The 14,223-nt window shown below is 30.7% G+C and overlaps 1 protein-coding gene across 1 annotated transcript; it reads left to right on the forward strand.

Moving 5' to 3' along the window:
* Positions 1–2,716: 2,716 nt before the first annotated feature.
* LOC129284447 (uncharacterized) lies at positions 2,717–11,850 on the forward strand. The gene is made up of 17 exons (XM_054919933.1): positions 2,717–2,841; positions 3,105–3,221; positions 5,705–5,786; positions 5,903–6,024; positions 6,193–6,228; positions 6,331–6,447; positions 6,547–6,666; positions 6,746–6,881; positions 8,436–8,612; positions 9,590–9,745; positions 9,850–9,956; positions 10,064–10,157; positions 10,243–10,384; positions 10,515–10,674; positions 10,781–10,897; positions 11,000–11,129; positions 11,267–11,850. The coding sequence occupies exons 2-17, from the start codon at positions 3,127–3,129 to the stop codon at positions 11,513–11,515; spliced, it is 2,040 nt and encodes a 679-aa protein (XP_054775908.1). The 5' UTR covers positions 2,717–2,841; positions 3,105–3,126; the 3' UTR covers positions 11,516–11,850.
* Positions 11,851–14,223: the final 2,373 nt, after the last annotated feature.

Raw genomic sequence — 14,223 nt, forward strand, 5'->3', positions numbered from 1 at the left:
CTAATTTCAAACATGTACTTAATTTGGTTAAGGTTTGGGAACAATTAATTCGAAACGTGGTGGTGGTAGTAGTTATTATATTAGTCTCGCTTTACGCTCTAGAAACGTGCCTTGTTTTCATACTTAATTATGACTCTAAAAGAATGGTTGATTAGTCTTCCAAGTTGAATGAGTCACTAGTGGTGTTATTGTAACTCTATATTTAGATCTTCGAGTTTAAATTTTAGATATTTTAATTAGTGACGATGATATAAATCCTGTGAAAGCTTTGCTTAATCATCATGAATGCACGTTTTTCAAAAAAATTTCAATCTGTTGCATCATGGATTCATTTCTTCTAATCTTCTAATTTTTGTAATATATCCAAGAAAAAAAAATCATAAATACATAAATATAAAAGATAACAGAATCAGTAGAGGGATCTCAAGTGTCAACCAGTGGGGCTAGAAAGAGGAGCGAGCTGTCAAGTTTTAACCATGCATATTGCCCATGTCTAAAATGTAGAACATTTTTTCCTGCTAGTGTTAGCCTAAATAATGCATGACACTTTGCAAAGAAGTCAATAATATTAATTTTTCTTTTCCACAAATGTCCTTATTAATTATATTGCAGTGAGAGATCTTATATAAAAAAGAAATAAAAAAATAAGATAAATTGATTTTAATTAGAAATTAATCTTGAAAAGTAGTGATAATTTTTTATCATTTTAATTATACAAAAAATCTTTTAACTATTTTTCTTAATCAATTAGATCAAGAGAAGCAAGTGTCTAGATAACGGTAGGTGAGAATTGAAACAAATCAACCTTTACAGTTATGTAAATGTTAAACGCGGATAATGGACTTTTCAAACCAAAGTTAGAACATAAATAATGACCATTGCAGGCGCTCTGATATTTCTGGGCGAATAGTAAACGTATGCGTTTTTCAACTTCAAAAACTTAGGTTGACCGATCTGTTACTCCCTAACAAATCATGACATGCGCGAGTATTTCATTAGCTTTATTTTCTCATCCCTCTTTTCGATGAATATGGAACAAATTGTTTTACCCTTTCTGGAATGTCCCCTTTCGATTATAATTAATCGGATTAAAAACCGGCAGCAAACAGAAAAAATATAGTATAAGAGAAAACAACAACACACATGATTAAATAAACGACATTCAAGAAACAGTGAGCTACTCATATATGCGCGCAGAGTTGTGATTAGGTATATTTACGAATGTTCATTTAGGAATCAAATAAATATTCTACTTTTGATTTTCACATTGTGGTTTTGGATTCAATATAACTTGGAGTATACTCCTTTTGTTAAAAAATATAAAGTATTTTTAACTGAATCTTACTTTCAATAAAGTAGTCATTTGTCTTCAAACTAATTCTATCTTTCTATATTTACCCTTATTTAATAGAATATTTTATCATAAAATAAATATAAAGTAATTTATTCAATAAAAGTACTTTTAGAGAAAAGAAAATAATTATACCTTGAAAAACTAAGAATCCCTTACATTTTTAAACATCCAATCAATAAAAAAAATGCTTTACATTTTTCAAGGAGAGAATATTTTTATTCCTGTAGGTATTTTACAATTCTATTTTCTAGATTTATATATTAATTAGATATACATATTCAACAGAAGTACAATCTCTTAAATCTGTTTCTCTTTGAATTGCGAATTGAATATTTGAATGTGCTTCGGTTTCTCTTTTACTTTTCCTACTTCAAATTTATCGTTTCAGATCTCGCTTTCGTACTTTAAATATTTAATTATCTGATCCTGGAATATAAATCATCTCTTTTGAGTGAGCTATAAACACCTGTCTTCTTCGCTAGCAATATAAAACAAGTAATTCAGAGAATCAGATTCATCGATGAACAAGAGTGGAAAATAGAGGTGACATACACAAAAAGAAAACGAGAGCTTTAAAATTTAAAATTGATCTCCGTGGAGCTGAAATTTTGTTTCCAAATTTAGTTTGATTTGTATAGGGGGGATAATTCCACTGAGTTCACAAAGAGTTTTAATTAGTTCGTTTAATTTGTGTTTTATCGTGGCCCTTACGCTGATGAATATTGAAAATTTTGATTCATATATTCAGTATTTGTCTAAGGTTGGTAGGCTTGGTAGAGTAAATTCAACCGTATACCATTTGTAGGCTCTTAAGTTAGGTATATAATTAATTCTATAGATGATTTTTCTGACTATGATTGCGAATTAGGTGTACACCAAGCACCTCCTTGAATTATATAAACTACCAGTTCTTCGGGGCAAGTTTTTTACGTCAACGAAAAGGTCTATGATTAATCATGTCAATCTTTGGTATAACGGCACAACATACATTTCGTAATACCTATATTCTTTGTTGAGACCAAGGAAAAAGGAAATCAAAGTCAAATTCTCCTTAATACGAATTTTAGTCCTTTGTCAAACTTTGACATTATTTTCTATCTCCCATGTTTTTGCCCCCATAAATTTAAGGTAGCCATCATATGTTTCTTAGGTCAGAGTTTTGCTTAAGCGTGTGATACACATTATCCTGCCCTTGAGTGCCTGTTCATTAGACTAGTCTATTATTAATTAGACTAATTTAATTTGTCGATTATTCCCCCGTACATTTCGCCGGTTCATCAAGCAAAATATTTTAGTCAAATATAATAATTAAAAAAAAAAGAGCTTGACATCAAAGAGAAGCTAGAAGGACTTGAATTCTATATAAGCGTATTAACTTTGCTTCACGCAAATGGCTGAAACTGTGATTTTGAAGTACCTGAATGCTAAAGTTCCAAAGAGAATTTAGTGACAAAGAGAAAGAAATTCGTTTCCTCAAAAATAACTCGGTCAGTTTTGTCTTTCATCTTTATAAATTTTTGTTTAGTCAGAAACTGCATGTTTGTTATTTTCTTTCTCAATATGAGCAAACCAGCACAAGGCCGGGTTTGAGAACTGAACAATTTGGGTAACTTTCTTTTTGGCTCTTAATTAGTTGGTAGATTTCGTTTCCAATCCTAGAGTATAAGTAGGTGCATTATCTTAACAGTACTCTTTCTTCCTTCATGGTTTCTTGAGATCTTTTAAAGCTAAAACTGTTGTTTGCATGCAGGTTTTGATTATATTGGTGAAAGATGAAGAAAAGTAATCCCTTGCTGCGGTGGTTTGCAATAACTGTGCTTTGTTTCTTGCTGCTTAGTGGTTCTTCTGAGGGTTCCGCCTCAATTAGGTATTGCTTCTTCATGTTTTTCTCCTTATAGCTACAAACCCAAAAAAACAAAAAAATGCATGGTCAATTACAGAAAATATCATATAGTATTGGCTTCTTATTAGACAACCTAGCTACTTTATTTTCATAAGAACTTCAATTAATGTGCTATAAACATTTTTTCAAGATGTTAACGTCGTTAATTATTATGGAAATTACAAATTAAACTTCTGAAACGACACACCCCGCATGTGGCTGTCAAAGGGGGAAAAAAGAGCAACGTTATTATTATCTATTTTTTTTGGGTGAAAATTGGGCAATTGCCCGTATTATTCAAGCATAATGTTATTGTTATCTTTGTTAATATGTAAGCTTAATTTGAAGAAGAGTTGTTTTGATATATTCAGAATAAAAATTAGTTCAATCAATGTATTCATTGTTTAATATTAGATAATTGTGAAAAATTCTTTCTTTTATTTAATGGCCGCCATCATCAGATTTATATAAAGCATTGTTAATCAATAGCTAGGAATTTGTATTAGTAATTTAGTAATTATAACATAAAAAGGGCTAAAGTATACTTTTAATCCTTTAACTTTATATAACATTTTATGTTAGTCCTTTAATTTTATAAATTATTTTTTTAGTTCTTTAACTTTAACATCATTTGTTTTATTGAAAAAAAAATTTCATTGAACTTTCAAATAATATTGACAAAATATTATCAGATGTTAACATATTAAGTTTATTTTTTTAAGTAACAATAATTAATACAAAAATAATCATTTGAAAGTAATGATATTAGGGTTAAATGAATAAAAAGATATTTTACAAAATTAAAAGATCAAATCAAAATTTTATATAAAGTTAGAAGATTAAAATTATACTTTAGCATATAAAAAAGTAAGAGTATTTCACGTTCAAACATATATATATATATATAGAGAGAGAGAGAGAGAGCTAGCTTAGCTAGGTAGACAGAGAGAGAATTCACATGTTAATTATTTCTAATTGGATTCATGTTCATGTTCCCGTTCCTGTTCCATTAGATAACTATTAACTATCAACTAGCCCATCTTAAGATTTTAAGAAAAATATATCATTTAATTTCCAATTAGTTGACCAATAATATTTGAGACCAAGAAGAATGGAAATTTTAGCTGCGCGCCTCAAGGTTCTGCAATTTCTGTGTGTCTTGAACAACCGATTTAGCCTCATTAATTTTGGGTTAAGGTACAAATTTGGTCTTTAATTATTTTTTCAGAAACACTGGGTAACCTATATTATAACATAGTTCAAAATAAATTCTCAACTTTTAAAAATAGAGCATTTAATAGCCTCCATTAATTTTTAGTTGACGGACGTTAACTTTTCATATGGAGCCCATAATTTTTGATTGAAAATGACATTGGACAATCTACTTTAGCAAATAAATGTACAAATTTAGTCATGAATTATTTTTTAAGGAGTACTAAGTAGCTTTTACTATAAAAAAGCAAACTATCCAACACCTTTTTATCAATTTTGATAAACGTTTGTTTTTTTTGACTTGTAAGACCCACAACATGTTAGTCTTTTCAATTTTCTTGCCTTCAATCTCAGTCTCAACTCGAGAAGAAGATATTCAAAAAGTTATTATTTAAAGATACCCACGAGAACAATGCCAATGAAGTAGAAGAAAAGGAAAAAAAAAAGATAGGGTTTTGTTTAAATTTATGTGACAATTTAAGTAAAGTAGCAGTTTGAATTACGATACTATTATGCATGGGAGAAGATTGACTCAAGCTTTGTTGGCATTGTCTCAATGAATGTCTTTAAATAAAAACATTTTGAGTCTCTTCTTCTCAAGGTGAGACTAATAATGATTGTAAGAAAATTGAAAAGATTAACACATTGTGGGTCCCATGAGTTTGAAAATAAATGGCATTTAGTCAAAATTGATGAGAAAATGTTATACGGTCTGTTTTTTATAGTAGGCTACCCAGTGCTCATTAAAAAATAGTCCATGGCTAGATTAGCATCTTTATTTGCTAAGGTGACATGTCATGTATTATTTTTAGTCAAAATTGTGGACCCACATGAAAAGTTAACATCCGTCAAATAAAAATTAATGAAGACTATTAGATGCTCTATTTTTAAAAATTGAGAATTTATTTTATATTATTTTATAGTATAGATTACCTAATATTTTTGAAAAAATAGTTAATGGTTAAATATAGATATTTACCTCTTCTCTTCTTGATTGGAGCTGGAGGGGGGGGGGGAAGGTCCCTCCGTTCATATCCAATAAGTCATCAAAAACGACTTTTCTGAATAAGAAAAACTAAACACTTCCAATGCGACGAAGAAAGAAATAATTTGTACCCTTTTTACTAGTCCGAGAGAGATCATTAATTTATGCCTGTCTTTTACTCAGCTTTATTCGTTAAAAGTTAAAACTGAACACGAATGTTTGACTATTTGATCTTTGATATGATGACCTGATAAATATACTCCAATGGCAGAAGAGCTTTGCTGAAGAATAATAACCTCACACAACCGTCAACTTCGCCTGCTGTTAAGCTGGATGAAAAAAATCATAACCAGGTGTGAAAAGTTCCTTGGGTTCAAAGTGAAAAGAAACAAATTTTTCGTTTTTGACCATACAAATCCATACATACATACATACATATATCTATGGCCAAAATGGGTTTGATTTTCAGGTTGTGATGGATAATGGAATCATCCGCGTTACGTTGTCCAGACCAGAAGGCTACGTCCTTGCAATATCTTATAATGGAATTGACAATGTACTCGAAGCTCAAAACGGAAATGATAATAGAGGGTTTGTATATGTACCTACTTTATTATTATTATTACATCACTCTCTCTTGTTTCCTTCATTTTCATTCTTTTCTTTTTCTTTTCCCATTAAACTAACTAACAATAAGTCAAGTCGCAATTCAATAATGGAAACTTACGTACCTATCCAATTATCATTTCATATTTGCAGGTATCTTGACGTTGTTTGGAATCAAGGTTTTCAGAAGTAAGATTCTTGGAATTAATTAAGATTATTAGTTATGTCAAACCCTGCTGTTTCTAAACTGAAGTAATCTGATGAGAATCTGTTTTGCATCTGTATAAGCAGAATCAAAGGGACCAAGTTCTCAGTTATAGAAAAGACTGAAGATCAATTAGAAGTTTCATTTTTAAGAGAATGGACATCTTCCATGATCGGATCAGTCCCTATAAAAATAGACATGAGGTGAACAGAACATCCGATATATTTTGTTTCACCATGAATTGAAACCAAGAACAAATTAAACAGATGCGATAAATGAGAATTTGATTACTGTCGTTATAGGTATATAATGCGAAGAGGCGACTCGGGATATTACTCGTACGCAATATTTGAGCGGCCAAAAGGATTTCCAGCAGCTCGGGTTTTTCAGATTAGGCTAGTTTATAAGCTCCGACAAGACAAGTAATTAATAATAATTACAAATTCAATTGAAATCCGAGAAAAATGATTGTGAGGTTAACAGAAAAGAAACGTGGTACAGGTTCCACTATATGGCTATATCAGGGAAGAGGCAAAGAGTGATGCCAACAGCTGAGGATAGAAGCACCGGACAGAAACTTGCTTATCCTGAAGCTGTTCTTTTGACCAATGCGAAGGACCCAAGAATTAGAGGAGAGGTTCGTCTTTAATTTCTCTCATGATTTTGACATTGTGTATTAATAGTTGGAAAACACAACTATTGATCTTTATGGTTTCACAGTAAAATGATGTTAGCTTTTTTTTTTTTTTTGGTTCCCCTAGATTCCTATAATTTTTCTCGTCTGCAGTTAGTCCCTTTATTTTTAATATGTTCAGAGGGGTATGATGATATAGTACTAACAATATTAAATTATCTAACATGTAACTAACATCATTTTACTGTGCGTTAAACAAAAGTTAAGTTTTATTTTATTCGTTTTTACAAACTTTAATTCGAACTTGTCTATTTATCTTTGCTTGGTTTTGATCGTAACAACAATATAATATGTTTTGTTTTATTTTTTGATTTTAAAGCTAGTGATTGTTTTTTTTTTTTTGTGGTTAATGTTGATGCTGGGGTTTATTTTGTCTACATGTGGTCAAACATATACAGTTTTCAGTTCCTTCTCATTGATTTTTGTAACTCTGGATTTTATGATTGCTTTCTCTTTTTTTCTTATCAACATTCAAGATTTAACAAAGCAACATTAGTTACATGTAAGGCCGTGTTTGGTATAGCTGAATCTTAAAATAGAAATGATATTGGGATAAAAATATTAAGTGATGTTTGGTTCATATAAATTAGAATTCTCACGAATCATAATTCCATGAAATAAGCCTAAATTAGATTCCTTGCTTAAAGCGATGAAATCTGGACTAATTTCATGAAATCTTATTTTTCAAGACAATTTTATCCTTATAAAAATTTGGAAAGACAACTTTGCCCTGTAAATCAAATAAGCTTGTGTTGTGTGGGTGTCGAAACTTCTAGTCCTTCAGATGATGATCGTTGAGGTTTTTTTTTTTGTGTTTTTTTCGGCCGTCTTTATCTTTTTTTTTTTTTTGTTCTTTGCCCAGGTGTTATTCTGGCCATAGAAATCTTTATATAAATTATATAATATATATAGTATCATGTGTGTGTGTGTGTATTTGTATATTTATAATATTTCTTTTATAAAATATTTTATTTATATGTAATATTTTATTTGTATAATAAATACATGAGGAAATTAAAACACAATTAAGCATTTAACATATATATATTTAATTTTAATTTTAATTGGTGTTTTTGTCTTTTAATTATAATTCTATTTCTATATCTTACATACCAAATAAAAATAATATAAGGATTCCAACAAAAACTTTTAATCATATCAAACAAGGTGTAAGATAATTTAATACTGTTAATATTATATCATTGTCTCTCCAATTACATCATTGTCTCTCCAAATATAATTAAAAATAGAAGTATTAACATTGTAGATGAGAAAAATTATAGGGACATGGAGTAATAAAAATTAAACTACAAATACCAATAACGAAACATGATAATTAAAAGTATAAGAATTAATGATTATGTTCTCGATAATTAAAAGCATAAGAATTAATGATTATGTTCTCTCTTAAATGTAATAAGGTGGTTTTTTTACCCAAAAAAAAAAAACTTAAGGGTTAATTAGTAAAAAATGTTGGTCTATGGTGGGTTTGATTAGGTGGATGACAAATACCAGTACTCGGCGGAGAACAAAGACAACTGTGTGCATGGATGGATTAGCTTTGACACAGAACCACACACCGGCTTCTGGGTTATCGCGCCCAGTAATGAGTTTCGTAATGCTGGGCCCCACAAACAAGATCTTACGTCTCATGTTGGCCCCACCTCCCTTGCTGTAAGTCTCTTCTCTCCTAGTGGTCCCCACGATTAGTCAAATGATCTAATGACCTTATTTCAACCTTACGTGCGTCATCTTCAATCTATAATTAAATTGGTGACGTTGGGTGGTCCTAATGTTTTAATGGATGGGTTTTTATTTTATTTTTTTTATTTCATTAGTATAAAATAAATTTAAATTATAACTCATATATTGAAATACTAACAAAAATTAGTCCTTTTAGTAAAAATTTAACCCATAGCTCACAAGATCATGGAATCAAACTTTGTTGATGGGTGATTAGTAAATATTTTTATAATTTTTTATTTTCATTTTATAAAAAAAAGAGTGAATACTTGAAATAATGAGGTTAGAATAAGAATGTATTTAAAATTTTATAAAATTAATATACTAGATGAATTAGGGATATTTGAGCTTGGACTCAGGCTGAATTCATTATTTAGGTAGATAAAAATTCATCTATGCAAGTAAATTTTATTTCATCCAAACACATCATTATATTAAATTAAACTTCATGCATGTGAGGCTCACATTGTGATTATATATATATATATATATATAAGTCTAGGTTCCTATACAATGCATATGATAAATAACAATTTAAAATTTTGAGAGGATTTTTAAGCTAGACTATAATAAGTAAATTTAAAAAATTCACTAAAATGTGGGGAGAAAGATTAAATGAAAAAAATAAAAGAATTGAATCAAACACGAAGAGTCATAATAATATTTATGACTTATAAATATTTCAACTCTATCAAAATTTCATATTCATCAATGATGAATTATGAATTGAAAACATATTTCTATGTAGTAATGTTTTACAAGAATATTCGGAAATAATAGAAAAAAAGGCGAAAATTTACTTGATATTTAAATACAACAACCTTAAAACATTTATCGTGACAAACACAGCACGCGATCTTAAATTAAATCTCAATCGAGAATAATTGTTGAGATTAATGAATGCGCAGATGTTTGTGAGCACTCACTACGCTGGGACGAATGTGTCGATTAACTTCCAAGAAGGGGAGACTTACAAGAAGGTGTTTGGCCCTATCTTTGTCTATCTTAACTCTGCTTCAACCAACGAGGATTTAGATACGCTCTGGTCTGATGCTGTTCGACAGGTACTATAACTTACCATTTAAACAATACGTTCGATTACACAGTACTCTTAATTTTGTATATCATTGAATTTGATTTCTTCTTGTTCTTCAAACTCCATTAATAGTTCAACGAGGAAGTCAAAAGCTGGCCCTATGATTTCCCTCGATCTCCAGATTTCATTCTTCCGGGTCAACGTGGAACAGTAAATGGGCAATTACAAGTCCGAGATTGGTACAAGTTCCTGCATAGTTAATTATTTACATTTCTTCTACTGTAATAAACTCATTTAATAATTTATTCGAAGACAAGCTCAAGTTATTGCTTGCTTGCTTTACCAGGTTTAAGAAGGGATGGGGAATTTTAAACGCTAAGTTTGCTTATGTTGGTCTAGCTCTGCCTGGAGAAAATGGATCATGGCAGATAGAGAGCAAGGTATTTCTATTACCACTCGGTGTTATAAGTTTCATAAACTGGCAGCGAGAATAAATAAGTAAAATTTTTACTTATGTCTATATAGGGTTATCAATTCTGGGCTCAAGCTGATGAGAATGGCTACTTTGAAATCAAATACGTTATACCAGGGGACTATAATCTGTATGCCTGGGTTCCTGGGTTTATTGGTGATTACAGATATAATGCTACAGTCAGCATCAAACCAGGTACAAGAAACATTTTAAAAAAAAAAAAAAAAGAAAAGAAAACATGTTATGCATGTCAGGTGTTGCTGAGCTTAGTCGTTTGACCTGAAGTATAAAACCTCCTAAATAAGTTGGCTGGTTGTTCTTGCAGGCGGTGTCATTAAATTGGGTCCACTTGTATTTAGTCCTTCAAGAAATGGCCCTACGATATGGGAAATTGGTATCCCAGATCGGTCAGCCCAAGAGTTATACGTACCAGACCCTGACCCTAAGCTTGTGAACAGATTATATCAGAATGATACGAGAAACAGGTTCAAACAAAAGCCTTAGACGACAATAATATATAACTGCTGCTATATACATATTGAACTGATCTTTCTTCTCCTTTTTACCAATTTCATTTTTCACTTTTGACAGGTTTAGACAATATGGGTTGTGGGAGCGTTACACTGACTTGTACCCGGAGAAAGACCTCGTTTATAATGTTGGCGTCGATAGGCATGACAAGAATTGGTTTTTTGCTCACATTTCCAGGTTAATTTCATAGTCTTTTACTTATAATCGAATGTAGCTGCTCATTATATTGTTCTTATAAGCCCTGTCAGCTGGTTCTGATCATAATTTCTTTGTGAGCAGAAGGACAGGAAATGACACATACCAACCAGCAACATGGCAGATTAAATTTGAACTTGACGATTATGTCACATCATCAGGAAACTACACGCTTCAAGTGGCCTTAGCGTCAGCCAATGAAGCTAAGTTGCAGGTATACCCTCGTTCGTCTATATATATCTCTCCCATGTTTAGCCCCCGTGTGTGTGTTACAGTCATGAATCAACACGAGAAACTTTTGTGATCTCAGTAATATATATATATATATATAATGAGATGGTTGATTGTTAGGTTTGGTTCAATGATGCGAGCGAGGTTGATCCCCACTATGAGACAGCGAGGATGGGAAAAGACAATGCAATAGCGAGGCATGGAATTCACGGGTTGTATAGTTTGATCAGTATTGAAGTAGCAAGTGATCGGTTTAAGAAGGGAAGCAATACTATCTATCTCAAGCAGTCAGAAGCCTCAGACTCATTTCAAGGTGTTTTGTATGATTATCTCCGTTTAGAAAGACCTCCAACTGATTCAAGGATATGAATTCTCTCTTTGTAATGGACACCGTATAATCAGGGTGATTTATGGGAAATGACGAGTAAGGACTCTGTAAAAAAATTAATGTCAAATTAGGGTTTCTTCACAACTAAAGTTCTCAACTTCATAATTCTTTTTCCCATATTGTAATACTAAAATTATTGATTTGACATTAATTTTTTTATAAGGTCCTTACTTATCATTTTTTCATTTATTATTTGTGTAAAATGATCATTTTTTCTAGGTAGAATGAATAATTTATTTGTCTATTTTTTTTATTACACTTTGGTTCATAATTTATAAGGTCATAGGTTCAAATCAATATGAAGACCTTGTTCATAAGTGATATGTAAGTAGCTTTGTAAGTGCCTTTAAACTCAAAGGCATGTTTTGGTCCTAGTAAGCTTCCCAGATTTAACTCACCTAAACTTTCATTCAAAAAAAAAAACAAACAGAAAAACAAACAAACAGAGAGAGAGAGAGAGTCAGGCCACAAGAGACAATATGAGAATGTTGAATAATCAGAAACATCACGATGAAACTATTAAGGTAATTAACAAGATTAAGATCTTTGGCAATAAACCATTTTAAAACAAGTTTTAGTTAAAATACTTTGAATAATTTATTTAGTCATTTTGGTATGCAATAAACCATTTAAAAACAAGTTTTGATGCAGGCTTGAGGCATGAGTAGGGGATGACATATAGCACTGGATGTGAACAATAAAACTAGCAATTAATTAATTAAAGGTAAGAAGCAATCGACCGATTAATATTTTGTACAAAATCACAGTTAATATTTAACATTATCTGGCTCCCAGAAAAAATTATTTGTCATTATTTATTTTTTATTTCACTGACGTAACATTAACAAGAAAACACAAATCATCTATCACTACTCATTTACTATTTATTGAAATGATATTTTTAAAAATTTACAAAAAATTGTTATTTTTTAAAATTTTAATATTATTTTACAATATGCAGAATTTTACTATTTTTTAGGGAAATTTTGGACGAAATCTAGAGATTACCCACTAACTATATCTCATATCTATTGTGCAATTGGAAGTCATGCGCGTATAAGTTGGGAGACGTATCCTTATTAACTAGATATACACTATTGACAAAGTTAATGGAGAAACATCTTTACATATTCATTCTCTTTTGGTTACATTTTTTGGTGAATATCTGGTGATAGGTAGTAGCTTTCTTTAGTTGACATGACCAAAGGCACTTGAGGCCCAAACATAAGCCCGAAACTTCGGCAGTGAATATTTGGGCCTAAATACCAAATTACACTCTGGGCAATTGCAACTTGTTTTTGAGGCCAGGATGACAACTTGAATTTCCGCAATAGCCCATAAGCTGGGTTACTCTTTCCAATTTTTTTATTGGTCATATGTATTTTTTATTAAAAATAATTATATTCGAGATACAGTTGAAAGCATTGAAAGCTAAAGGTAAGCAAATTTTTTAAGAAACTTTAAACATTGGTTTATTATATTATGAAAGACGAGCATCTTCCACTAAACTCAATTCTCATTGGTTATTCCAATTTATTTATAAATTACTTCTAATATATTTTATTAGAATCAAGAATATTAATCATGTTTAAAAATTTAATAAATTTTCATATTTTTTTCCATTAAAGACATATATTTTAAAAATATATTTTCTCCAACTAATATTAAATGGAAGATAAAAAAAAATTTGTCATAAAAAGTCAAGGAAAAATACAACCATTGATCCAATGGTTCTTATAGTTTTACAATAATTTGATGTAGATCATTGAATTTTTTTTCATTGTTTCACATCGCTACACTTTATCTTGTATACAACATTAGTCTCTTTATTTTTTAACATGTTCAAAACAATGATGAAATAGTACTAACGATATTAAATATGTTGACATGTGACCACTAGTAGCTAATCTTTGTATGTGAAATTATGCTTTAACATATTGAAAGTGAAACAAAATAAGGTGAACAGTGCTGTTCATCTACTGAATCATAATCCCACTTAGCACAGATTAACAATTTTAATCACAAGTTAACATATTTAATATTGTTAACGTCATTTTATCGTCCTTGATTCGAGGCATATTAAAAAAATAAAAAAACTAATGTTTTAAATGAGTTAAACTAAAGAAACTTGGAGCAATGAAAAAAACAGAATCTATATCAAAACCATTGAAATGATTTATGTCAACCTCTCAATAATGGTGGCTGTGGTATTATTTCCTTGAAAGCCCCAAACAAGGTTTTTCTCTCTAAATTGGCCTATAAAATAATTGCTGAGCCAGAACTTTTATGGGTGGGAGTACTACGAGGCAAATAGGGGATAAAAGGACCTTCTCCTTTGGTTTTGCGCAAACAAAACTCCTCTTACTTTTAGAGGAACATTGCTGATATTTGGCACGATACCAAGATGCATGTAAAATGGAACCTAGTGAGACGGTAGAACTATCAAGTTTTGGAGTGATTTTTGGGCTGGCGATAATGGCCCCCTAAAGTATCTCTCATTTGCATAAATCGATGAAGCCGAACAACAGAAAACCAATTTTTGATCATGTCACTGGCAATTAATGGTGAGTGGACATGGGATCATTTTAATCACTTATTACTTGATATTATGTTACTTTCAGAAAATACATGATACTGCTGTTAACGTTACTGAAGCTAAGAATCCTTCTTGCTTCTGGCATCTTACTTC

This window comes from Prosopis cineraria, unplaced genomic scaffold (genome assembly GCF_029017545.1).
Source record: "Prosopis cineraria cultivar Desert tree isolate PC_DT_omini unplaced genomic scaffold, ASM2901754v1 PC10, whole genome shotgun sequence".
Lineage (NCBI taxonomy): Eukaryota > Viridiplantae > Streptophyta > Magnoliopsida > Fabales > Fabaceae > Prosopis > Prosopis cineraria.